We start from the raw sequence: 27,230 nt of genomic DNA, 5'->3' as shown, positions 1-27,230 counted from the left end.
TATAACAATAATTTGATTGGAAGGAGTAATTGTTAAGTCCAATGTGAGTAGTGAATTTTTGTTGGCCATGAAGATTAAGTGTCTTTACCAGATCGGGTTAGCAATTTTTCTATTCACAGAAAACCCTAAAAATTGGGATGATGATTGACAAACAATTGAAAACCAAAATGTTAGAGGTTTTGAAGAGAAAGGGACGATGCTTGCAATGGTGGCAACAAAGGTGATTTCCGACGAATGAATCGACCGAAAATCGCAAAACTAAATCCACGACAACAACATGCTATTGTCGACGATTAGCGAGGCAATCGAGAGCAGTGAGATGATTTTTAGTCAGGTGGTTAAAGAGAGTGTTTTCGTAGTGATTGGAGAGTGTTGTCATCACCAAAAACAGGTCATATTTGCCCTAGTTTGCCGACGCCAACAATGGTGTTTGGATTGCTTTTGCAAGATTTAAAACTTGTAGACTTAAGTAATTTTTAAGGGTGTTTTTATTATATTTCAAACTTTTAGACATCGATTTAACCGGTCAAACCGGTTAACCAGGTCAACCCATGACCCAACTGCCAGTTTCACCACGGATTGGTTATTAAAACACTGTCCTGTGCTTTAAGCTTGTGATAATCAGCAAACAGTCAATATCGTTGAAAGCTCATGAACCATTTGTTTACACACATTCAACGATAAATTACTTCAATTTGACACAAAGGGTACCGTATCATAAAAGTCTAACTCACCCAAGAGCCAGAAGACTACTAAACTGAATGCTAAACTTTCACCAAAGCAAATAACCCTTCACTCCGGAACCATACACACAATATGCAAAAATACAATATGTAATCTACTAGGCGTTATGGAAAGAACTAAGTGGGGTGATATAGATAGGCCATAAGCACAAAAGAAGAGACAGACAAGTACGTTTTGGAACAGTCTTAATCCATTTAAAAACTAAGCTTCTTGGAGAAAATCCTCTAAAAGAAAAAAATTTAGTGGTACTCTAAACATCTGGAATAAAAAAATTATGATCCATTCTGACGCATCCTAAAACAATTTGGCCAAAGATAGCTAACAAAACTGTTTGCTTTGAACATCACCAACCCGCATGAAGATCAGGTAATTTATGACTTGAAATAGAATGCAAAGAATCTCCAAAATTGGTCAGGTTGACATCGCCTGCCTGGGGAATGGCCTCTCAGGTTATTTCACAATTTCAACCGAATAAGTCCTCTTCCACACTCCCATTCCACGCTGAAAAAACCCTCATACTGAACACACCCCCAATATGTAGCTCGGGTTCAGCCATGAGTGAGACACTTGACTCCACCTTAGAACTCGAGCATCTCTCCTCCTGTACACACAAGGGCAAATACAGGGGGAAAATGATTATGCCATCCTCAAAGTCAACTACCACTATGTTATCACTATCCACTATGAAGTTTCAACTACCACTACGATTACTGCTACCCACTACGAAGTGATCAACCCAAGTGACCCAAAGCTCCACTGCTATCGCTATTAGTAAAAACCTTCAGTACACTGTTATCCCTACAAATATGCAAAATAAAATATAGCACTGCAACCTATCACTTTGTTTCCAATGCCGTCTAAATCAGTATGCAGGAAATCAAAATTGATACTGCACTCAAACCAACATAAATAAAGTTATATAAAGCTACTATAGCTTAAACACTACGACAGACAAGACAATTCTGCAAGTAAACAATTATAAGCACGCCAAATTTAAACTACACTCAATAGCAAATACTAAATAAGATCGGCATCTATCATGCCTTGAAACTACTCTTATTACTATCAAAATAGTACTGCAAACTACTGGGATTCAAGCAATCCAACCAGTCCCAAAGAGCAATGACATCAACTTGAGCTGCCCCATTTGTTGCAGGAAAAAACAGAGCATGCCCTCATCCACAAAGAGATGGGTCTGAAGCACGGAGCTTAGGTCCAGTTGGCAAAAAAGCAATCTAATCACTGTTGTTGGGCTTGTCGGGCCTGAGCACCACCATATCCAACCCCATAGCCAACTTGCCCACCATGAGGACCATTTCCTTGAGTTCCATAATTTCCAGAAGCTTGTGATGCATCAGATCTCCAACCTCCATTTCCATACCCTGAATTTCCATTAGAATCACCATAGCCGCTTCCCATGTAGCTGCCACCACTCCCTTGTAATTCTCCTGCACCCTGATTACCACTTGGGACACTCCCAGAACGTCCACCAACAGCTCCATAAGCAGAGGCATTCCCGTACGAACCTTCACTTCCACCATACCCACCATACCCATAACCTTGATTCCCATACCCAGTGGCCCCACTAGGAGATTGACCAGTAGGTGTTGAACCAGGACCACCACTGCTGCCACCACTGCCACTACCCCAAGGAGCAGCAGTTCCATAGCCCATGGTACCATAACCAGAGGGAGCTTGGGTACCCCATGAACTTCTGGGCGCACCCGGTGGACCACTTGCATAACCAGCACTAGCTACATTTGGGTTCCCATAGGTGGCACCTGCAGGGCCACCATACCCAGTATTGGCACCACCATAACTGCCATAACCGCCATAACCAACACTGTTGCTGGATGGACCATATCCATAGCCAGGTGTACTATACCCAGACGAACCATAAGGTGGAAAGCCACTTCCAGTATTCTGAGGCTGCATGTACCTATTAGAATCCATACGACCCTCAAATGCACTTGAATTGCCACCAGAAGCACCATAACCCTGATAACCACCAAAACCAGCACCACCAGCCCCCATGTTACGGCCACCTCCTCCAGGATTGGCATCTTTAGGAAGAGCCCGTTTTACTTCAACTTGTTTACCATTCAAATCATGAAATGTTTTATGTAAAACCCTATCAACTGCATCTTCAGTATCAAAGGAAATAAAGCCAAATCCACGAGGCCGTTGAGTATTCTGGTCATACATGATTACCACATCAGTGACATGACCATAACCTTCAAAATATTGACGAAATCCATCTTCAGTTAGAGTGGGAGGCAACCCTCCAACAAATATCTTCTTGGTCCTGATGTTTCCACCACCTCCATTGCTTCTAGAAGAATTAAAGTTTCCAGTTCTGGCTGATGTTTGCTGCTCCTCTCTTGACATGGCTCTCTTCGCCTCAACCTGAACAATGCAGAATAAATATTGGCAACATTCCAAAAATTCCAATAAAATCAATAGTTCACAGGAACCAAATAATATAAAACTTCAATTTTCCAAAATCATTAATAAGATCAAATTGCTTTAATATGCACATGAACAGCTGTAAACAGAAGGGTAGGGGGCGGGGAATTTCAACCCTCAATAAACTACTATTAGAAGTCTAACTTTAAGAAATGTTCAGACAAAAAAATTGTTATAAAGGTTGACTTCATACTCATGAATTCACACATCAGATAAATTTATTTGTCAGTGACACCTATAAAGGTGTCAATGCAGTAACAGATGATAGTTGCATGATGCTGCAGCCTCGATATAGATGATTCAGCAAGTTTATTATCACTGCAAGGACATGGCTCAGAATGTGAAAAATTTAGTCCTAGAGCAAATAATATTAACCTCAGAATATCTCTGTCAAACAAACATCACTACATTTAACAAACCTAACGCATTTATCTAGCTTAATGCCAAGTGTACAAGAAAGCATAACTGATATCTCCTCTCACACATGCACAGCATTAAATAGACTATTATTCAAAGGCGAAAATCCACCCTTCAGCAAAAAGTTGACAATACCAAAACAAGAATCCCATGCCCTCTAAACAATTAGGTTGAGCACCTAAGCCACAGTTAGCTTGCATTCAAAACATACACACGCAAGCCCATTCATGAAAGAAGGAAAAGGTGATTAGCCCCTCAGACCTTCAAAACAGTGTAACTTCACCTCCAACAAGAAAAATAAATATTTATATATTATCCATCTTACCAAGACCATTCAGTGATTAAGTTATTAAGCAACTGCCGAGGTAAATCCATTAAGTGCAACGTGTTAAAAAATAAAAACAAATTTAACAATAAAATTTAAACATCCACGAATCATTCTCACCAAAAATATTATTGCCAATTAAATTATCACAAAACAAAATTAAAAAAAAAAAACCCTATAACCCCATAAACCATAAACTAAAACCCTAAATTTCCCACTATGATTAACATCAAAACAACACAAACCCAAAAAAAATAAAAATCTAAATTAAAATAATAAAATAATAAAAAAGGAATCTTTTACTAGCTCCAGAAATATCTCACCGTTCTTCCATCGATGGTGTGCTTATCCTGAAGAACGCGATCAAGAATGGAGAGATCTGCAAAAACCACAAACCCAAACCCTCTGGGTCTCCCAGTGGTTTTCTCTCTCATAACAACGGTCTGCAGAACGTCTCCGTATTGGGAAAAGTAATCCTTTAACCTTTCCTCGCTTGTCTCCCATGAAATCCCACCAATGAACAGCTTGCCTTGATCCGAATCCATGAATTTATGGATGTTTTTGTTTGTGGGTTTTGGGGTCAGTGAAGAGAGAGAAGGATTTGAAATTGTGGGCGACTGAGAGAGAGAGAGAGAGATTATGGCGAACAAGTATAGAGGGAAGTAGAGTTATGAGATTTGGAGGGTTGGGATTTCGTTTGGGTTAAAATGGAGGGTGGAGATTGAATTTGATTTGGGGGTTGTAAGGAGTTGTGTGTGGACTGGGGTGGACACTTTGCCTGTGAATAAGACACAGTCTTAGTCGAGGAAAAATATGTATTTACTGTAGATTTTTTTAATCACGTGATCTGCATGTGATGGGTATTTTTTTTTTTTTTTAATTTTTTTTTTTAAATTAAAAGGAAATATAGAATAGAAATCATGGAAGAAATTGATTTAATTATATGGTAAATGTCAATAAAGTTTACAGCAGTCAATTTGAATACAACATTTTTATTTAAAAAAAGAAAATTGGAAGGAGATTGAGCATAGTAATCTAAATAAGAATCCCAAAAATAGATTTTTGTTCATTAAAATTTAAATGAATTTACCTATTAAAATCTAAATTCCAAAACAATAAAATTCAATTTGTTTTTTTTTTGGTGGTAATTTAGAATAAAGAAAAAGTCAATTATCTCCCTAGAGTTTATAAAGTGTCATTCAATACAAGTGGATAATATAAAACGTAAAACTTATTCTATAAAAACATCTCCAAATAACTTTTTATATGATTTAAACTCTTTATTATAAAGAGTTTGTCCATAAAAATAAGAGTCTAATAGACTCTTTATTCTTTAAATATAAATTAAAAAGTGAGTTTGACTTTTTACATGTAGAGAGTCAAATTTCACTCACTATCCCTATTTTATTTAATAAATTATAAATTTCTATATATTTTATTATTAATTTTCTCTCTTATTAAATCTTTCTCATATTTATTAAGTTTAACTTAAAAAATCTATTGGATTTAAATATAAGTTTTATTCTTTATATTTAGAAATGAATGAAGATGCCCTTTATTCAAGTGAAATATGCACTTTAAAATAAAAAGTGAATATTCTCTAAATGGGTTAGGACTTAGGAATTTGAATTTTGATTTGAAAATTCAATGCAGTTTTTTAATCTCTTATTTAAATAAATTAATAATTAAAGACCTAAAGTCAACAAGTGACATTTAATGTTACCAACTCACCAACATTATTCACAAATATTAAATCAACTTAAAACTAGAGATGCTACCCAAACCAAACCAAACCAAATAATTTCCGGTTGAAAAATTTAGACCCAAACCAACTCATGAAAATTATAGACCTATCGAACCAAACCAAATTAAACCGGTTTGGTACTTTGATATATAGTCAACAGAAATACACAAAAAAAAAAAAAGAAGAAAAAATTGTAGTCGTAATTATATCAATAATTTCATAATACGATAAAGTGAGAGATAAAAAAAAATATATTAGACAACAAATTCATTTAAAATGGGGTGTTTTACATGAATTCCAAACTTCTACTCTCTAACGTTTGGATCGGCTTTGGTTCTCTATAAGGAAACCCGAACCAAACCAAAATTATTTCGAGTCTAAGCTTTTTAGACCCAATTAACCCAAAAATCTTCATAGAATCAAACCAAACTGCACGGTTTGATTTGGTTCAATTCGAGTTTTCGGGTTTTGAGGATTTTTGAACACCTGTACTTAATGTTATATAATCATTTATTGGGAGGATTTTTACTTTTTACATACTCCTTATTTTGATATTGTCTCACATGAGTATCTATTTCCTCTTAGCCATTTGTTACAACTAGAGATATCATTGTACTTTCAGCTGTAAGATTGAACAAAAGACCTAAACCCTAGAGGAAATAAAAAATATTCTCTAAAGTTTCAATAAATTAAAAAAACTACCCAATTTTAAATAAGAATTTTGCTCCAATTATCAGTGCTCTATTCGAGTTTTCAGTGTTTAATTTAAGCAGTAAAGAGAAATTTCAATGGAATAGAAATGGCTATTGTTATTATTTTAGATTGTTGAGGAGGAACATGTAATTTAGTGACAGTTCAGGGGGGAATAGAAAAGCCGCAATGGCAAAGCAGAAACAAGATCTAGGAGACAAAGTTGAAAGCTGTTATTGTTTCTTCTGTTTAAATAAACTCGTGCACCCACCACTTCCATTATCATTAAGACTCCAACGTTCCTTTTTTCAAAAACCGTTGGAGCCCAAATCCATTTTTAAAACCCAAACTCTTATTTTACATCTCTGTCTTTCAACCTACATTCCTGTCATGTTCAACAACACCCTGTAACCCTCCATTTTCACCATTACCAAAGCCTTTTAATGGGGTGTTTTCTCGGCTGTTTTGGTTTTTCTTCCAAAAGAAAACGTCGAAAACCGGCCAATAAAGTGTTACCTGGAGACCCAGTATGCTCATTTTCAAGCTCTTGATTTGCTTAATTTTGTAAGGTTTGATGCTTTATTTGTTTTCTTGTTGAGCACTATTGTTTTTTTTGCAGAGACATGGCAGTTATGAGCCTCTGGATTCATCAGTTTCTACTCATTTTGACATTACAGAGAACCCCGCAAGCTCAGATTCTCAGCTCAGGTCAGTGTCAGTCTTGGGCTCGGTTTTGTTTATTTGAAGTCATAATCCTTCATTTTTTTTGTTTGAATGTTGATTTGGTTGCAGCAATAGGATCAAAATTGGGAAGAAGGTAAGCTTTAATCTGAATGTTCAAACTTATGAGCCACTTTCAAAAGAAGAAACTGTATATCATTTGCCCGAGAGCCATGGAGAGGAAGAAAAAGAAAAGAGTGGTGCAGAAACAGCGAAAGGGAGCTTATTTTCTGTTTCTGAAGGGAATTCGACTGCTGCCAAAACGGGTTCATTTCCTCCGAATTATAGATACCAAAAATTGACAGACAGCTATGAAGATGAAGATGATTTTGAATACAATGAAAGTGATTTGGATTTTGATGATGACTATGAGGGTGAGGAAGAGAATGAAGAAGAGTATTATGATGATGATGATGAGGGTGAGGGTGAGGAAGAGGAAGAGAATGAAGAAGCGTATTATGATGCTGAAAATGAAGATGTTGGTGGGGTTGCAATTGACATTGATGATCAAAGAGTAACCAAAAGTGAGTTCTTGAAGCAACTAAACTCACAACCTGAAGAATTGTCTCAAGGAATTTCTTGGATTCATTCAGCTGAGGACAAAAGCAACAACCATATTCAACTGCCTGGTTCAATAGATGGAGAACTCAAATCAATCGATTTGAAAAGAAACGCTCGGGACAGGAGCCAGTTTGTAAATTCTGTACTGAATCCAGTAGAGAATCTCACCCAATGGAAAGCAGTCAAAGCAAGAGCAGCAGCACCTAAGCACCTGAGGAAGGAGAATAATGCATTACAGCAAGAACCACAAACACCCTTTGATTTCAAGAAAGGTTCCAATATGTATCCTTCCAGTTTAGGACAAAATCACAGTCAATCAGAGGCTTTAGTGCAAGAGATTGCAGTTAACGCAAGCCTTTCAAACTGGTTGGCCTCGCAAAATCCTAACGAATCCAAGGCCACAGGCATCATCAACAATAGCAGCATTTCTGTTGAGAACATTCCACCAAAGAGAAGCATGTTTGATAGATCATGTTTACAGGAAAGCAGAGAAGACACACCAATTTTAGACATCACCAACTTGAAGGCCTAATTGTTAGGTGCAAATATACGAAAAAAACTTATGGATACAAGCACAAGGATGCTGCGAAACACATTGTCAAAACCAAGAAGCAAACACAGGAAATTCTGAGAATAGAAGTGCAGCCAAAGTTGCTCCTATTAATCTTCCTAGTCTATTCAAGTGTGAAACAATATGGAGTGTTGTTGTTTTTTATGTTTCTGATTCTTTTATTGTATTCTGACTGTATTCATAACCATAATGATTCTGGATAATTTTGTGCTGCTGAGTGCTGATAAAGTGGCTTTGATTGTTTGTTGTATGCCTTACTGTTTGCATAAAGGTTCCATAATATACTGTTACTGTATAATGTAGGAGAACTATTTGATTCCACTATTTGATAGTTTGTTGCTGTGCTTCTGTAAGTTTCTCTTTCTCCTGATGATTTATTACAATTAAATCAGGGTAAATTATGGATTCCACTTAATGAGAGTATCTGCTTCTCCACTGTTACAACATAGAACTAATAAATGACAGCAGAAACAGAAGCCTGAATATGAAATTTTCTAGATGTCACAACACATAACTACTTCCGATTAACAAGTCATCCTAGTGATGAATAAGAACAGGGGTAGGTGACAACTCATACTCCTTATGACAAATCATGAAGAATATGGTGAAAATATGCTTCAATAATGGGGTATATGATAAGAGACAATGGACCACCAAATCAATTCATCATGCACAATACTTGATTTTCCAACAGTTTTAAACCAAAAAATCATTCAAGTCAAACAAATTTCTGATTGGAAGAATTTCCGGATTTGGTATAAAAATAGCCACCAGAAGCTTTATTCTTCTAAAAATCCATCACTATGTAGAAACTCAAGCTGGCTCACAAAGACTAGTCAAAAGTGTAATGCAGCTAGCAAGCTATCAAGGAAAAAGAAGTGAACAGAATTGAAGTGCGTACTATTTCGTTTACACAGTAATCATATCTCTTCAGTGTTTCAATCCACACATCAATATATGTGGCAAAAACATAAAAACCTCAGTTGTACTATATATATAACATTTCACGGAAGCATGTTTGTTATAATCACAAATATCTGCAGCTGCTTTTACGGAAGTTCCAAAAACCCAGATAAGGAATTTAAATGACTCCAAGATGTCAATAAACATGAGAAAGTCAGAGAATGCCTTGCTAGTCTTCTGGACCTTTGGTCCATCCTAATAACAGCAAGCGTGGAAAAAGGCCAATTTGCACCAAAATCAGGTTTTGCAGAGAAAACCTCATTAATTCATCCACCAATCCTGTAATTTGGTTCACTAAATGGTATCTACATTATGGTACAGATACAAGAATCTGAATCCTCATCTTCAGAGTCACTTGCTTCACTGCAGGCAAAAGCAGGGAAATGGGTAGTGAGAGATCTAACAGTAAGCTGTGAAAAATAGACAAAAGATTAGCAACGCCCAAGTACATCTTTCCTATAACTAAGATCATTCTCATCCAGGGGCGGATCCATGGCCCACCCCCAAATTTTTTTTTTTTTAAAATACTAACATATATAATTTCTGGATTTTGGCCCATCCTAACAAAAAATATTAATGGACAAAAATATTAATGTGTAATTAGTTTTTATTTTGACCCACCCTAACAAAAATTTTTGGATCCGCTACTGTTCTCATCAATGAAGATATTCTTTTCTCATTTGAACAGTTACAAAATGAATGAATACTGATTAAACTTATGTCTTAAAATTAAAAAAGATGTTGAAGGATTTGAAAAGTCTATTAATTCTAATCAAATATTGAAGGTTTTGTTGAAGAAAGGATTTTTACCCATTAACATTCCACGACGTCTTTTTCACATTATCATAACATGTCAAGAGATAATGGGATACTAACATTTACAGCGTATCGAAAAAAGTGAATAAAGGAATTGAACAAATTTTTAGTCTATATTTTCATTAAGTGTGTCACCAATTCCTTCAACACAGACACACAGAAAACCTAATCTATCCAGGAAGCCGAAAAGAAACCAGAACTTTGAGCAATGGGTAGCAATGAATAAATATGAACTTAATGCTGACAGGGTATTGCCATCATCAGATGGTAGCATCTATGTAAAAACAAGAAGTTAAGAGGTTACAATTATTCCAGAGCATGAGCCTCAATGAATCTTCCAAGGAGAAGGGCCCTAAAACAGCAGGCAGAGCCTAGAAGATCAAACACAGTATGCATAACCTGGCCACAAAAAGAGTCTCCCAAGTTTGGGCCTATTCAAATGTCTTACACTTAATTTAGATATATGGGCTAAGATAATGGTTTACAGTTATTCAGATCACAAAAAATTAGCACGCCATGCAAACTTGGGGCTGTCCAACCCATATATGGCTCGAAAATGAATAGATAGAGCGGCACATAATATTAACTCAATAAAGACACGCATCATTTGATCAATTTAGTATACTATACAAAGCTTTTTCAACCAAGAAGTTTGCCCACTGCATCTGATCAAAAGTCAAACCTTCATTTGTTTATAAAATATATAAGCCTTTATTTATTTATTGAAATTCATCCTGTTCTGGGTAAATAACTTTTATGACAGGCTACAGTTAACAAAGGCAATTGTAAACAACTTACTGTTTCAATGTAGAGTTATTTCAACCAAGGTATAATACAAATAAGATAACCATCAGGAATATTTTATCAAGACATTATAACACATGTATCCTTACAATAAATAAATATTACCCTGTCTGCCAAGTCATGAAAGCAGTCTATATATCAGATGCTTAATCCATCAAACTACAATGGTTAGGTACTCCTTGGAGTAAAGTAAAAATTAACTATATTTGTATAAAAGTTGAAGGTTTAAAGTTTAAACCATAAATGTTACAACATCATTCTTCGTCTTTTATTAAGTTAATGAATGATTGCATTGCCTTGTTTCCAAGAATTTCACATAATCAGACTCCACAAGTCATTCACCAGATTAGAATATGTTTAATGTAACCGGGAATCGAGGCATTTTACTTTTCCTTCTGGGTCTTTTTTTTTTTCATAGGCTTCTTTTGGGGCTATCTAACCAGGACATAACTGACAAAAGGTAATCTAATGATAAACATCACAATGCAATACTATGCGGTGAGGTCTTCAAGCTTCTAATCCAAAATACTTAAGTCCACTGACTGTGATATAAAATGAGAGGTAATGAGTTTTAGGTCAATCAATATTACTAGCTCTAGCTTCCCTATCTATTATCCTAAAACTGGTATGGTATTTCTCTTAACTGAAATACCAGAAAGCAAGAATACCTTGCAGCTCAAATAGTAGAAGTCCAGCTCTCTACCCACTTGAAACAATACTCTAGTTGGCTATTAACTATTCAGCAACCGCTGAGAATTTAACACAATCAAGCAAGTGGTTGCCCACAACCATTACAACAATCACAAATCAGCCAAGCTAAAGTGAAGTTATCAAAGAAATTGACTTGCCCATGAACTACAGTGCTTTCATCTCAAAATTGATCCTGCTACAGAATCTCATTCTTCACACACTAGTTTTGACCATTTTTAATGATTGGTGCAACATTTTTCTTGATTTGAAGGCATACAACCAAATGCCTCCTCAAAGAGACAGTTAATCAGCTAAGCTGAGAGCATGTAATATACACTTATCATAATAAGTTCGAAAAACAGGAAACTCAAATCTCAAACTAGTTAGCCAAATAACACAACATAGAAGAAGCCAAAACATACGGAATAACATAAAATTATAAACAAGATCAAATCATTTCAAATAGCTTAGGAACATGAAGCAACTAAACACCATCTTTCTGAAACTTCAACCACAACCATGCATAAATAACCAAATGATTTATGTATATTACCTCGGTTCAAATTCTAACACCTCCACAAGCTTATTCCCGTTCTTATCATTCCACTGCACTTTTCTTCGTGTTTTTTCGCATTGCCTTGACATCCCACCTCTCCTGGGAGGCAACAAAGAATTTGATTCACTCTCTTCTCCATCATCAGTATGATTCTCAACCTTTTCGGAGTCTAGCATATCTAAAGGCATTTTTTTGCACCCATTAACATCCTTAACATCAACAAGGACCGTCTCCATAGACAATCACACACCAGTTTATTAAATACAAGACTCAAAAACTCAATCTGTTGATCAATCGACTGATTAAAAGGTTAAAAGTACCAAATACAGGGATTACACAGAAATCTCATTTATCTGCTTACCTACAAATCATAAATTCACAAATCCTACCTCAAAATTTTTAAAAATTTTAGAACAACCCACAACACATAAGACCAAAATCTTTCATTCAGTTTCAGATAAAACACATTTAGAAATCATTATCAAACTAAAAACACAAAGAACGGCAGTAATTTTTGAGAAAACCCCATTTCCCCCGATGTCGGATAATCAAGAATTCACAAACCCTAGTTCCCGAATTCGAGATTATGAACTAAATTCAGCTGTAAACCGAATAAATACCATACCACAAACAAAGTCAACGCTCATTGTTGACACGATCAACCTTTAAAAAAATACAATTCAACCATCAAAGAGAGAAAAAAAAAATCTTAAAAATAACATGAACCCCTAACATTGAAAGAGACTTAAATAATTAAAAATTACTTCAACCAAAAATCATTCCCAGAAAATGAAAGAAAATTTTTCAAAATGTCAAAAAGCAAATAAATTTACATATTTTAGAAACCAACTGAAAAAATGTCGCAATAAATAGTTTTAAAAACAAAGAAAAAAAGAAACAAGATTCGAGGGATAAGAGAGATGAGATAAATAAAAAATAAAACGGATAAGAATTAGTGGCGAACAACGAAGAGTGTTTAGTTTTGACAATTAAAAGAGCTGAATTTATATTTTATATATATATATATATACCCATATATATATATACCCATATATATAGGGTAGTTAGTTGGTTGTGAATTGTGATCAACGGCTGTGATTTTGTGTGAAAGTTGAGATGTGGGCTGTTACTGGAGGCAGTCGGCGCACGGTAGTTAAGGTCGTTAAAATAACGGGGTTGATGATGTGGTGGATTCGGATGGGGTGTAGTGTATGATTAGGGCTACGGTGTATTATTGGTTGATGCGATGTCAGTTTGTGGAGCTGATTTGACAGGAGTTTAGTGTTACGAACGGGATTCTTGTAATTGGTTAATCATGGTGATAGATAAGATAATGACATAAAATATGACTAAACACTTTTTCCCACCCAAGGTTTGCCTTAATGACTTTTTTCACCAAAAGTTTATATTATGTTAAAACCCAAAATACACTTTACTTTCTTTTTCACCAAAAGTTTATATTATGTTAAAACCCAAAATATACTTTACTTTCTTAATTGATATTCGGCAAGTTACCATGAGCTAGGGTTAGAGAAATTTTGTAGAGTGGAGGCTGGTGGATCTAATGGTGATGACTAATTAAATATTTGTCGTTGAAAATTAGTTAAGAATAGGAAACTCAAAATTTGCTGTGATCAATAATTGACAAGAAATTAGGTGTCAGAATAAGAGGAGTTTTGTAGAGAAGGGACCAAAGGTTCAAATGGTGGTGAGAAAGAGAATTTTTGCCATCAGAATCGGTCGAAATAAGCTTTGAGTAATAACAAAATATTAACTTTGGGTGAGAAGTGATATTTTGAAACTTTTTAGGTGGCAAACCTTGGGTAGGAAAAAGTCGTTTACTCCATAAAATATAGTAAGAAAATCAAACTTATTGTTATTTAATGAAGATTAAGTTGATATTAATTAAATTATATTTGAATTAATTGCTAAACGCTTAACCTTAGACTTTAATGAGCCATGTTATATCAAGATCTCAAACTTTTTATAAAAAATTGGAATAATTATAGTTTATTTGTTTTCTTTTGTTGATGTTTAATGTGTTAAAGTTGTTATGTTTATAGAATATAAGCATTTAAAAATAATTTTAAAAAATCAAAGTAAAGAAAATGTCAATTTAATATCTTTTTTCTTTAAATTATAATAAAGATAATAGCCGTGATAAATAAACATTTAAAATTAAGTCTAATAAAAATTTAATAAGAAATAAATGAAACATGATAAATGAAAATATAACATTTTTTGTACGTGAAGTATAATGTGGACAAGGGGAATATGTAGCAGAGTAAGAGGACCTACTTATTATTTTGTTAATATTGACAAATTCAAGGTTATTATTAATTTTCTCGCAGAAATTATTTTTTGTTTTTGCTATTATATTGCTTTATGCTTTATAATAATTTAATTTTACAGATTTATGACACTTTGTCTACCCATGTTTCAACACGTGTTTTAATCATAATTCATGAATTTTAAAAACATATCTTTTTTTTTTTTTAATTACTCATACGCATGTAAAATTATTCAAATATAACTCGTTTTTATTGTTTTTGAGTGATTTTATAGTTATTTAATTAATTAGAGATATTATATTGAATAATATATTTTATTGGGAGTTGAGAGATAACTTATTGTGAAATTCTCTTGAGAAATAGTTATATTTCAAATTTTCAATACCAATTAAATCAAATTACTCCTTTTTTACAAAAAAACCGGGTATTGATATTTTGGAATAGGAATAGTTCGCAGGATATTTTTTGAAACTGATTATTATCAATTGGTCCCGAAAATTGATTGTTTAATATAATATCTAATTAATTATTTAAATAAAAATTATTCAACCGACAAAAACGATAGTAAACTTCAAATTATATTCATTACATTTTAACTTATTCCTATATCGTCCTTTGGTGGACAAAATGAGTTAAAGAGGGTATGTTTATGTGAGTTTATAAGCTAATCAAACTAGTTTATAAGTTGGTCAAAACTTTAAAATTAAATTGATTTGTTTGTTTATAATTGAGGGAAGTTACTTTTTTTTTTTTTTTTTTTGCTACTTTGACAAAGTATATTACCTATTTTTAATTTTAAAATTTCATCGTATATCCTTATTTTTAATAATGTAACACTATTTTTAGTTATTTTAATAATAAATGTACTTATAAATCATATTCTACTAAACATGTCAACTACTTGTCAGTTACTTATAAGTATTTTAATCAAACACGTAACTATTTAAATTTTAAATATTTATAAGCTTAAATTAGCTTATAAACAGAAAACTAGCTATTTATAAGCTAATTTTTATAACCTCAATCAAACCGGTTCTTAGAAGTATGAAAAAATGAAAGTGAGTGAAGGAGACAAAAAAAAATAAAAAATAAAAAATTTGTAAGTTGGAATAGTATACATGATTTTTTCTTTACTTTTTATTAGATTTTGTTCAGAAAGTTGACTTTATTATTTCAATAATTGCATGATTAGTCCAAAATAATGAGAATAATCATTATTACAAGGAGTATCTAGCTGGACAAAAACATTCGCCGAGTCCAGGACATTATTTATGCCCTATCCAATCCAAAACACACGTTTATTTTTCTATCTTGAAAATTTAATTCTATTTTGTTCAATTATTTTAAACACCATAGGTTTGTTAAGTTAACTAAATATCCTTAAAAATTAAAGTTTAAAAATTGATATAAAAACACCTCCACCCACTCACAATTGCCAGATTCCCGTCACTATCGCCGGAAAATGGTCAGAATATGGCGTAATTGTGCACTACTGGCTGATAGTGCGCCAATCTAACATTTTCTTGCTAGATCCACCGTGGATCTCATCAGAAAATGTCAAATCTATGGCCAAAGATCTGCCTATTAACGACCAGATCTTTTGCCGTAACTGGTCGTCAATGATGGTCAAGATATGACCGTCGTTGACTATCAACGACAACCATATCTTTGGCCATCGTTGACAACCAAACGTGGCCAGATTTGGCTTTTTCAGCCAGATCCATGATAGATTTGGTCAAAAAAGGCCATATCAATACACAACCAACCAGATCTAGTCGGTCGTGTGTCATTACGGCGACTGTCGGCCACCCTCCGGCGGTGGTGACCAACATATAATGGGTGGGTGAGGGTATATTTGTTAATTTTTGATGTTTTATTGTAGGGGTGTTTAGCTAAATTAACAAATTAAGGGGTATTTTTGTTAATTTTCAAATTATCTCGTTATGACTTATGACCACTCAACTCAACTTTTTCAAAAATCCTACCAAAACTAATAAAATAAACATACTCGTTAACATCTGCATCTAAAGTTGAAGTGAGTAAAATTTTCATCGTTTGCGAGGAAATGTGAATGATGATGATAATCTGGTCTAATGGTCGAGCAGGAGAGGAAATTGTTAACAAATTAAAGTTTAGTTTGGGATTTTTGTTGCTCTTCTCATCAAGGTTTTAAAACCCAGACCAGGCCGATCGGTTTAACTGGGACTCGAGGGCTTCACTGGCCCAGATTACAAAATTCAACTATTCCCAAAATCCCTACCTGACCACAGGCGAACGAGAGGCTACCAAGTGTCGGATTTAGAGTGTTTTTGTTGAGTGGTGGTTGGTGGTTCGAGTGGTGATGTCGGCAATTTATTTGATGATGCCAACGGTTTTACCATATCGACTCGCATTATATTGTAGCGAGTTGAAAAGTTTTGAAGAAATTTTGCCAGACTTTTGCCGCAAATCATCACGTTATTTAAATAAACTGTCAGTACTATCGCATAGATCGCTGATCGATGATTCCAATAGTGTTGAAGGTGTAATTACACTTGTCGAAATTGAGCCAGTGACTCCGTCGGCCAATTTATATGTTTTATGTTTTTAATATTTTTTTTATTATTTTCATAATCTAATTTTAAAATTTATTTATACAAAAATTAGAATTTATATTTAATAGAATTAGAATTTATGTTTAATTTTGAGGCATTTCGGTAATTGACTTTCCTAAAAGGTGATTTTGAATTTTAAAAGTTAGAAATACCTACCTTTGAAATCCTTCAATAAAATAGATTACGAAAGAAGTATATTCTCATAGTCACTTTTGAAATGCGTTTATGGGGGTGTTTGTCTAAGCTTATAAGCTGGTCAAACTTGCTTATAAGCTCTAAAATTAAGCTGACCTGTTTGTTTATAATTTTTTTGAGCTTATAAGTTGAGCTTATAAGCTAAAAAAAATAAGTTGGGGGGGAGGTACTTTTTTTTTTTAGCTTATAAGCACTTTGCTTATAAGCTAGTTTGACCAAGTATATTACCAAGATCCTTATTTATTTTAAAATTCATAGTATGCCATTGTTTAATGTAGTACATTTTTAGTAATTTATAATAAAATGTACTTATAAGCCATTTTACCAAACACCTTAATTACTTATCAGTCACTTATAAGTACTTTAATCAAATACGTAATTGTTTAAAATTTCAAATGTTATAAGTTAATTTTAACTTATAAGCAATTGTTGCTTATAAGCTAATTTTCATAAGCTCAGACAACACCCCCTATATCGAACACATTTTGGATCATACTTAATAAATAAGTGATTACGAGAGAAGCTATAACAAGCGTAAACTCACCCTAAGTTTTGTTGAGAATGTAAAGAATAATGAGTTTTGTTGGCAGTGGCTTTTGAGGAGTTCTTAGATAGAAGAAGCCAATTGAAGAACAATTTCTCAGAGGAAAAGGCTAAAATGACAGACTCAGGATTATATGAAACTAAGGTACGGCTGAAGTTAAGGGAAAACTAATAGATGTTAATTAGTTAAATTTTTTTTTTTTTTTTTAAACTAATAGTTACGTATAATTAAAATAAGAGACTTATATTGGCTTCGTTGGGTCAAGATTGGGAATACTAAGAGTAGTATTCCCAAAAAAGTTAAACAGTAAAATACCTAAAAACTCTCATTTTTGGAACTATTTTCAATATTATTCAATTTTTAAACCTCTAAATTTGTAATTCAATTAAATACCCCTAAATATTTTTTTAAAATTACAAAATCACCCAACATCCACATTTACCAGATTTCGGCTAACACCGCCGGAAAATGGTCGGAATCTGATAGGATGGCACACTACCGGCTAAATCTGGTCGGTAGTGCACCGATCTAGCCTTTTCCGGCCAGATCCACGGTGGACTGGCCGGAAAAGGCCAGATCTAAGGCCAAAGATCTGGCCGTTGATGGCCAGATCTTTGGCCGTAACAGTCGGTCACGACGGCAACAAACGGTCGTCGTTGACCATCAACGACGACGTGTAGTTGGCCGGTTGAGAGCAAATCGGCTAGATCTGGCCTTGCGGCCAGATCCACCGGGATCTGGCCAGAAAAGGCCATTCGACGCATGACCGGCAAGATCCAGCCTGTCATGCGCCGATAAGGCGACTCGGACACTCCGGTGGTGGTGGCCAGCTGGGGGTGTTTGAGGGTGGGTTGGGGGTGTTTTTGTTAACTTTTAATGTTTTATATATGGGGTATTTTGTAAAAACAAACATAAGGGGCATTTATTAATTTATAAATCCTACATCGTAATACCCGCCCAATTCAACTTTTTTTTAACTTTTTCAAAAAACTTTTCCCAAAACCCCACATTTTAAACCAAACGAAGCCATTGAGATTCACCGGGGCTTAAATACACAACTCTTTTAAAATTATTAATAATACAACTTAAAGAAAAAAAAAAAAAAAAAACTAAAAAAAGACTGGGAGTTGTCAAATTCACTTCACGTTGGCCCACAACAGCCTAACACAGTTAAATATAAACATGGATTTTTAATTTCACATAATATCATTATTATATATAAGGTGTTTTAAGTGTGCCCTACGTTAAAAAAAAAAAAAAAAAAAAAAAAAAAAAAAAAAAAAAAACCAGTTTACAATTTACAAAGCATTGGAAATTCTGAAATAAAAATGTAAAAAGAAGAGAATATGGAGAAATGAAATGATGGATTTAACGTAATTTAGAAACAAGTGAGCAGTAAGTGAAAGGTGAGTAGGTACTTGCTTCCAAGCAAAGGGAGAGCGACCTTCACAATAGACATGATTGCAACAAACTTTGCACTCACATTTCATTGCGTTACTTTTGTTTTTATTCACTTCCAAACTACCAGTTATTGCATGATTTTTTTTCCAGAATGGCTTGCTTTGAAAGAGCTTCTCCATCTCTCAAGAACATCCTGCTCCAACTCTACCGGTAAGCTCTTTTAAACAAGGCTTAATTACACTTCCTGCAACTGCTTATTTTTGCTATATATAACCACTGTTTTACAGTTTAGAGAAACCTGCTTTCCTGTACTAGGCTAGACATGGTGATGAGTTCTATTCATCTCATCATCAGAGCACAAGAGAGATTCTTGCATGCATCAATGAGGGGAGACATGCGTGTCACACTCGCAAATGTAGCGTTTTTCTCAGTAGTCGAATGCACATTCATCTTATGCACGCAGGCAAGAAATTTCCTGTAATCAATTATACAGCCTTAGAAAACGGTCAAAGATAGATATGATTTAAGAAGATTAAGTAGGAAGGTGTAGAGAGCCAAATGGAGGAGCTGTAGATAGTGTGCTTGATAAATGAGTGGCGCACTGATTATGAAGATTTAATTTCCAAGTAGACAAGCAGTGTGCAAATTGAAATGATATGACCTGCAACAATTTTATTGGTGGGACAAGCAGTGTGCTAATTGTATTCTTAGCATATTTGGTAATAACACCAATCCACATGCAAGGCAAACAACTGTGAGTGAACCCAAATTCAGCAAGTGGAAAACACAAATCTAAAAATCTTGGTATGTTCTATCTTTTGGTTCTGTTAAGAGGGCAGGGCACCATTTAAGTCTATGTCACACTTCAGCTTTTCAACCTAAATTAGCACATCATAGAAAGACAAGAGTACCCACTAGCTTTAGCTGCTAATATCTTTGTTGGTATCAAATCCTGCTCAGATTTCTGTCACAGAGTGAATGCAGCAGATGCGTAATCAAATGGCAAGATAACTGTAATACTACAAATCTGACTTGTTGAATGATTAGTGGCTTTGGTTGAAATTAAACTATGCAGATAAGAGTATATTTATACTAGCTAAGAAGATAAAATATTATAGTAATATTGAACAAAATTTTGATCTGATTATTAGTATTGTTCCTTTCATGACAGTGCTGAAAAAGCCATAGAGATTGATCATCACTTGCATGAATTTGGGTCTGTGGAATACCACATTCAGGTAAACTTTCTACAATGTTGTAGTTTGAATTTCAAATATCAGCAATTAAATCATCTATACAATGCATTTACATTTTCTACGTCATTTACCAAGAAACAAATGATGCCTTAGTCAAAAGACTTATCAAGCAATTAGTCCATCATGCATTATCAGAGGTGATTTAGAAAACATGGTTAGACATTCACAACTAGAGTTAGCACCAAAAAAAAAAAAAAAAAAAAAAAAGGAAATTAGTAGTGATTAGTCGGACTGATTCTTGAAAGGAGTCATGAAACCAGTACATTTATAATATCATTAGCAAGGCTTTCTAAAATTATTAAGATCTGTTTGTATAAAAAACTTTCACATCAGTAGAGGACAAAGCTATTGGGATAAACATAGTACTCATATGTGTAACCTAGAAACTATATAGACATTCAAACAAAGGATAAGATGATTACTCAGCTGATTGCCTGATAATGTTTAACAGTCTTCGGTGTCAGATCCACGACATGCCTACTTGTCAATATCAACTCCATTTCTGTCCCAAAGAGACTTGTTATCTTATGGGCTTTCATATTACACAATGGAGATGGTGAAGGGAATTGCTACTGATGTTGTGGAGATTGTTGAACCTGCAAAAGAGGGTTACCAGCTTACTCTAAGACTCAACTTCGCTAAGATTCCATGTGGTAAAGGTCTGGCAATCCTTCACACTATCTAAATGATATTTAACTAGCTGGTCCTTCATACTAACTAATTGTAGTACTGTGTTTTTAGAATAATGACTATGAGTCTTGAATCTAAGAAAACTTGGGTTTTCTAGTGATACAATAACAAATCATCACATCTGATACGAGAAAAAAATGAAAAAAAAAAATTAAGAACACAACAGTTAATTCGATTTACACAATGACTGCTCATAGGATCCTATGGTTTTCAGCTCATTTTTTATTTTCTTGTTTCTTGAAAGGGTTGGAATGAACTAAGCATCTTTTTTCTAATTTCAATTCATTTTTTTCCTTTCTTCTCTCATCTCAATAAAAAAATGTAGCATTTGAATGTTATGACCACATTCACACAACTCCACAAGGCATGTGACTATAGCATTCAAGTAGGTTAGCCGCAGATAAAAACATATAAAAAAGAACTAGCCATGCGAGTAATTAAGAATCTACCAGATAACATTGAGATTCACTTAAGACAAAAAAATTAAAAAAATAAAAAAGGGAAGAAAAACAAAGAAAGAAAAGTAAAAGCATGGTTTAAAATCAATTATCAAATTGTGAAGTCAAGGAAAAACACTAGTGTATGACATACCCTGAAAGAAAATAACAGCGCAAAACAAAATTTTCCTTGTGGTGCCTGCCATATGAATCAAGTAAAAATGCATAGCACCAACATAAACGTACTTTGAATGATAGATTCACACACATGCCATATGACTATGCCAATATACAGGTAACAGCATCCAGGAATCGTAAAATTAATCTAGTGAATGAATTCCATAGATAGAGATAGAGGGAAGCAAAAATAACTTGGCATTAGTTGCATCAAGAATTTTATACAAAACAAAATTCATATCAGGAGATTTGCTGCGTGATATCATAATCTTGAAGCAAATAATTCAATAAAATAATTTTCACCGAATAATTTCCTATTGAGGATGAATGAAAGGTTAAATAAAAACACATAATAGAAGATGAACTATAATGCCCAATTAGATCAATAAAATTCCAAAACTTCCTTATATTTATAATCAAATTGATCCCTTTGTTCATGTTCCAGATTCTGTGAAGGTAATAACAGATATTTCCACTGTTCAAGCAACAATACTAAGTTCTCAGCTGAAAGAAATGTTGTGGAATGTCAACTCTGGAGCTGCATCTCAGGGGATTTACCAACCAATCAAAATCACGTATCACCCTAGGGAACCTTTCTATGTCATCAAACAGGTAAGCTCCACAACTAAACTAATCTACTTAAATTTTAGTGAGAATTAATATGCAAGAGAACCACTGATTTAAATTCAAGTAAGCCAACATTCCAAGTAATCATATAACAAACCGTAATTTGCTTACACAAACTCAAAAATGAAGTTATACTGTAAATCCAAACTGGAAGTTTATAATGGAAGTAATTTCCAACTACTTCAACTCTAAACTCTGCAATAAAAATAAATTTGCCAACTTCATGCAGCCTACATTATAAAAAGATTTCATGTTTCCTTCCAATTCAAGTCATTTCAAATATTTGAAATTCCAGTTTATTTAAATTTNCTGATGTTGTGGAGATTGTTGAACCTGCAAAAGAGGGTTACCAGCTTACTCTAAGACTCAACTTCGCTAAGATTCCATGTGGTAAAGGTCTGGCAATCCTTCACACTATCTAAATGATATTTAACTAGCTGGTGCTTCATACTAACTAATTGTAGTACTGTGTTTTTAGAATAATGACTATGAGTCTTGAATCTAAGAAAACTTGGGTTTTCTAGTGATACAATAACAAATCATCACATCTGATACGAGAAAAAAATGAAAAAAAAAAATTAAGAACACAACAGTTAATTCGATTTACACAATGACTGCTCATAGGATCCTATGGTTTTCAGCTCATTTTTTATTTTCTTGTTTCTTGAAAGGGTTGGAATGAACTAAGCATCTTTTTTCTAATTTCAATTCATTTTTTTCCTTTCTTCTCTCATCTCAATAAAAAAATGTAGCATTTGAATGTTATGACCACATTCACACAACTCCACAAGGCATGTGACTATAGCATTCAAGTAGGTTAGCCGCAGATAAAAACATATAAAAAAGAACTAGCCATGCGAGTAATTAAGAATCTACCAGATAACATTGAGATTCACTTAAGACAAAAAAATTAAAAAAATAAAAAAGGGAAGAAAAACAAAGAAAGAAAAGTAAAAGCATGGTTTAAAATCAATTATCAAATTGTGAAGTCAAGGAAAAACACTAGTGTATGACATACCCTGAAAGAAAATAACAGCGCAAAACAAAATTTTCCTTGTGGTGCCTGCCATATGAATCAAGTAAAAATGCATAGCACCAACATAAACGTACTTTGAATGATAGATTCACACACATGCCATATGACTATGCCAATATACAGGTAACAGCATCCAGGAATCGTAAAATTAATCTAGTGAATGAATTCCATAGATAGAGATAGAGGGAAGCAAAAATAACTTGGCATTAGTTGCATCAAGAATTTTATACAAAACAAAATTCATATCAGGAGATTTGCTGCGTGATATCATAATCTTGAAGCAAATAATTCAATAAAATAATTTTCACCGAATAATTTCCTATTGAGGATGAATGAAAGGTTAAATAAAAACACATAATAGAAGATGAACTATAATGCCCAATTAGATCAATAAAATTCCAAAACTTCCTTATATTTATAATCAAATTGATCCCTTTGTTCATGTTCCAGATTCTGTGAAGGTAATAACAGATATTTCCACTGTTCAAGCAACAATACTAAGTTCTCAGCTGAAAGAAATGTTGTGGAATGTCAACTCTGGAGCTGCATCTCAGGGGATTTACCAACCAATCAAAATCACGTATCACCCTAGGGAACCTTTCTATGTCATCAAACAGGTAAGCTCCACAACTAAACTAATCTACTTAAATTTTAGTGAGAATTAATATGCAAGAGAACCACTGATTTAAATTCAAGTAAGCCAACATTCCAAGTAATCATATAACAAACCGTAATTTGCTTACACAAACTCAAAAATGAAGTTATACTGTAAATCCAAACTGGAAGTTTATAATGGAAGTAATTTCCAACTACTTCAACTCTAAACTCTGCAATAAAAATAAATTTGCCAACTTCATGCAGCCTACATTATAAAAAGATTTCATGTTTCCTTCCAATTCAAGTCATTTCAAATATTTGAAATTCCAGTTTATTTAAATTTCTACATATTAGCTAAACCCACCACATCCACCCAGTTCAAAGTTTTGACCAACTTAATACTACAACCATTCTTATCATATCAGATTCTGATGTATAAAAATCATACACACACACACATTACAAATTCTGGATTCTCTAAACAGGAGAACTTTATGAGTTTTGCAGCCACAAAAAATCATGGCCGTATTTCCAATGCGTTTCAAAGAACATTCAGATGTGATTATTGCAACAGCCTTCTTTCAGGTTTGTTACTAATAAAGCTTAAACATTGAAGTAAAAAAAAAATTCTTTTCCTTGGAGAGACTTAATTACTGTGTGCAGGAACTTATGGATGTGGGAAGCTCAGAAAAATGGGCAAAAGCACCTCCCTGCTGCTGGTCACCAATTCCTCCTCCAGAACTGAGGGGAGAAACTATCGAAGATTTGAGTACGAATGGAGGATTTGTCACTTTCGGTATAATCTTTTCTTTCAACATTTGATCACGTTGTGCACAGCAGCAACAAAGTATAAACTGTATCAACATCATCTTTCATGTAAAGAAAATAATAGCATAGCTATTAATCAAGACTTCAACTAGATAAACACAAATACTCAACATATATCTTTCCTCTTAAACAGCATAAAAAAATTTCACTTTGAGTCATTCTAAAATGATAAACTATACTTTGCAAGAAAGAGAAAAGAACAGCAAGAGTAACTTTTTCATATTTCTATTTGGTCTTCCGGGTTGGATGAACCTGTACCAAATAAAAGTTAAGCTCACTAACATTGGTCTGACGCTCACTAACATTGGTCTGACATGTTCACAGATATTTCTCAACATCACATTGAAGGTAAAAGATTAGACAAGACAGTGTGGAATCTACTAAACTTCTATGCTTATGTGAAATACCATGTAAAGGTAATAATTCTCATGTTTTTTCCTAATTCTATTGCTTGGAAATTTTTTCTTCGTTTTCCTTTGAATTTAAGCAATGGCCTTCTTACATCTCCAACTGACAAGAACATCAATATAGTGCACCAAAGGTTTCATACAAAGAAGGATGAGAAAGCGTCTGGAAAGTTTGGTTGAGGTACCTAACTAAACCTTAAAAACTATAGCAGAATCATTTCCTACTATATACAAGCAGTTATATTTTAAAACTTAAAACCATAGTTTTGTCTTTATGTTTGCTTTCAAATCGAAAGGTTATTTGGAAGTAAACCTACTAAACAAACTTGCAGAAACAAGTGAACCCTAAGGAAATCACTCACAGGCCCCAAGCTTGCAGCAAGACTTGAACAAGACTGAAATACTAATTTCTTTTATTCAATTTGCAGATTCTGCAGAAAGCAAACTTACCAGAAGAAGAACATACTGGAAGGGCTGGAAGGGTTAAAGGTAAAAATAATTCAATAGACTAAACGTAAATAATTAGGATACTCATTCAAATGACTCAAAGCATAGAGAAACAATAAATAAAATATAAACAAGGGAACATTAGTTGAATATAGAGACATTATGCTTTTTTTTTCTTCTGTCCTGCTTAATGACTGAATAGTAAATGGAATATCTAAGAATTCAAAAGACAAATAAACTTTGACTTTCAAGTATCAACATGTTAATTCAACGCATTTAACTCCGCCTTGAACTTTATGTTTTTAAATTTTATATTTAACAGATATTTTGATATGACATTTGGAATGAACTAAGTCAAATGTCAATGAGACCTTATTATTAAATTACTAGAAATCACATATCTGGCAGAAAAGAGTTCTTTCAGGAGGGCCCCATGCCCCTTTGACCTCATTGAGATCCATAGATCAGCTTCTTTACATTGTCTGAATGAAACCCTTGGGTGTTGATGACACATATATATGTAGTGAATATAGGTAAATCCATGAGTCATACCATGTATCTAAAGATGCTATCGATTTAAGAAAATATATCAAAAAAGAACATCTTGAAAGTTGAAGTGATTTGCCTACTTCCTACTTCCTATTCTCGTGAGCAGGTATGCAACAGGTGTTTGGTAGAGCAAACTTTAAATTGTTTGCTTTAGATTTTGGTTATGACTGGTTTGTGTGTGTGTGTGTGTGTGTGTTCCAGTGAATACAAGAACTAGGTATGTGAGAAAATTGGTCAGATTGCCAAAATCTAAAGGCCTCAGGCGCAGATGCAGTGAATTTACAAGGAAGATCAAGAGAATTCGTTTCCGAATTAAAATCCGTGGATTTAGATGTTTTCGTAAACGATGGTTGACATCCCCAACTTCGTCTTCAATGAGATATACCAGATTGGAATAATGTATTTTCTATATTTTTTTAAACCATGCTTGTTTTGCAGTTAGAACACTGCAATAGTGCCATATATCAACTTGTTGTACTTCTTTGACTGTAACAAATAGTATTGGTGTGTTTGATTCCTTCAACATCAGTTCCATTACTTGTCACTTTAATTTCTTAAACTTTCTAGGTTCTTCAAACTTGATAACAGCAATTCTTAATCTATCATAACCTATCCAGTGGGCCTGTATAAATAAAATCAGACACCATGTAGTATGTAATATATTAAAGAATGAGTTCTATGACTATTTCTCACTAGTATGATCATATGATTTAATAATAGGTGAAAAAATTACATTAAAGCATTTAAATCAAAAGCAATAGGTATACATTTAAACGGAGAAGTGAGAACAGCATACTTTATGAGTTCAAATTCAAGAAAATTTTCTCTCAAACATAATTATTTTCTCTCCAATTATTACATGCAATGCAGACCTTCACCAAATCTGGTAAATTGCGGCAACAACCACATGACAATCGAAGAGACATCAGGTCCATCATTTTTAAATAATACAAGAATAATTGACAATTCAATATGTCTCATTACTTAGCATTTTAACATCTATTTCTGCACTGAAATATGGGGGAGGGGAATCAATGAGCTGGTCTAATTTCTATGTCATACTCATAGGCACTTCAACGTAATCTGA

At 33.8% G+C, this 27,230-nt stretch overlaps 4 protein-coding genes across 11 annotated transcripts; 2 read left to right on the top strand and 2 right to left on the bottom strand.

Moving 5' to 3' along the window:
* Nucleotides 1–851: 851 nt before the first annotated feature.
* LOC116135092 (heterogeneous nuclear ribonucleoprotein 1) lies at nucleotides 852–4,699 on the bottom strand. 2 transcript variants are annotated; one of them, XM_031420788.1, is made up of 3 exons: nucleotides 4,276–4,699; nucleotides 1,444–3,150; nucleotides 852–1,345 (listed from the first exon to the last, which is right to left on the bottom strand). In XM_031420788.1, exons 1-2 carry the CDS (start codon nucleotides 4,495–4,497, stop codon nucleotides 1,984–1,986), a joined length of 1,389 nt encoding a protein of 462 aa, XP_031276648.1. In that variant the 5' UTR covers nucleotides 4,498–4,699; the 3' UTR covers nucleotides 852–1,345; nucleotides 1,444–1,983. The 2 variants fall into 2 exon arrangements, with proteins under 2 accessions (XP_031276648.1, XP_031276649.1); XM_031420789.1 differs by having other exon boundaries at nucleotides 1,852–3,150.
* Nucleotides 4,700–6,675: 1,976 nt separating this feature from the next.
* LOC116135093 (death domain-associated protein 6) lies at nucleotides 6,676–8,591 on the top strand. The gene is made up of 3 exons (XM_031420790.1): nucleotides 6,676–6,913; nucleotides 7,006–7,094; nucleotides 7,179–8,591. The coding sequence occupies exons 1-3, from the start codon at nucleotides 6,830–6,832 to the stop codon at nucleotides 8,197–8,199; spliced, it is 1,194 nt and encodes a 397-aa protein (XP_031276650.1). The 5' UTR covers nucleotides 6,676–6,829; the 3' UTR covers nucleotides 8,200–8,591.
* A 526-nt stretch (nucleotides 8,592–9,117) lies between these two features.
* On the bottom strand, nucleotides 9,118–13,075 carry LOC116135094. 3 transcript variants are annotated; one of them, XR_004128838.1, is made up of 3 exons: nucleotides 12,065–13,069; nucleotides 10,322–10,416; nucleotides 9,118–9,564 (listed from the first exon to the last, which is right to left on the bottom strand). XR_004128838.1 is itself a non-coding variant. In XM_031420791.1 (2 exons), the coding sequence occupies exons 1-2, from the start codon at nucleotides 12,301–12,303 to the stop codon at nucleotides 9,512–9,514; spliced, it is 339 nt and encodes a 112-aa protein (XP_031276651.1). In that variant the 5' UTR covers nucleotides 12,304–13,075; the 3' UTR covers nucleotides 9,118–9,511. The 3 variants fall into 3 exon arrangements, 2 of the variants coding, with proteins under 2 accessions (XP_031276651.1, XP_031276654.1); XM_031420791.1 differs by lacking the exon at nucleotides 10,322–10,416 and having other exon boundaries at nucleotides 9,118–9,611; nucleotides 12,065–13,075; XM_031420794.1 differs by lacking the exon at nucleotides 10,322–10,416 and having other exon boundaries at nucleotides 12,065–13,052.
* A 6,119-nt stretch (nucleotides 13,076–19,194) lies between these two features.
* Nucleotides 19,195–26,676, top strand: LOC116135083 (actin-related protein 2/3 complex subunit 2B). 5 transcript variants are annotated; one of them, XM_031420782.1, is made up of 11 exons: nucleotides 19,195–19,302; nucleotides 20,264–20,330; nucleotides 20,800–20,934; nucleotides 22,603–22,669; nucleotides 23,766–23,932; nucleotides 24,420–24,497; nucleotides 24,576–24,708; nucleotides 25,065–25,156; nucleotides 25,272–25,328; nucleotides 25,576–25,636; nucleotides 26,345–26,676. In XM_031420782.1, exons 1-11 carry the CDS (start codon nucleotides 19,244–19,246, stop codon nucleotides 26,539–26,541), a joined length of 1,113 nt encoding a protein of 370 aa, XP_031276642.1. In that variant the 5' UTR covers nucleotides 19,195–19,243; the 3' UTR covers nucleotides 26,542–26,676. The 5 variants fall into 5 exon arrangements, with proteins under 5 accessions (XP_031276642.1, XP_031276641.1, XP_031276643.1 ...); XM_031420781.1 differs by having other exon boundaries at nucleotides 22,603–22,675; nucleotides 26,345–26,675; XM_031420783.1 differs by lacking the exons at nucleotides 22,603–22,669; nucleotides 23,766–23,932 and adding an exon at nucleotides 22,098–22,264 and having other exon boundaries at nucleotides 20,800–21,001.
* The last annotated feature ends 554 nt before the right edge of the window (nucleotides 26,677–27,230 follow it).

Source organism: Pistacia vera, unplaced genomic scaffold (assembly GCF_008641045.1).
Source record: "Pistacia vera cultivar Batoury unplaced genomic scaffold, PisVer_v2 Contig294, whole genome shotgun sequence".
NCBI classification, from domain to species: Eukaryota; Viridiplantae; Streptophyta; class Magnoliopsida; order Sapindales; family Anacardiaceae; genus Pistacia; species Pistacia vera.
This window is presented reverse-complemented; position numbering and strand designations above follow the sequence as displayed.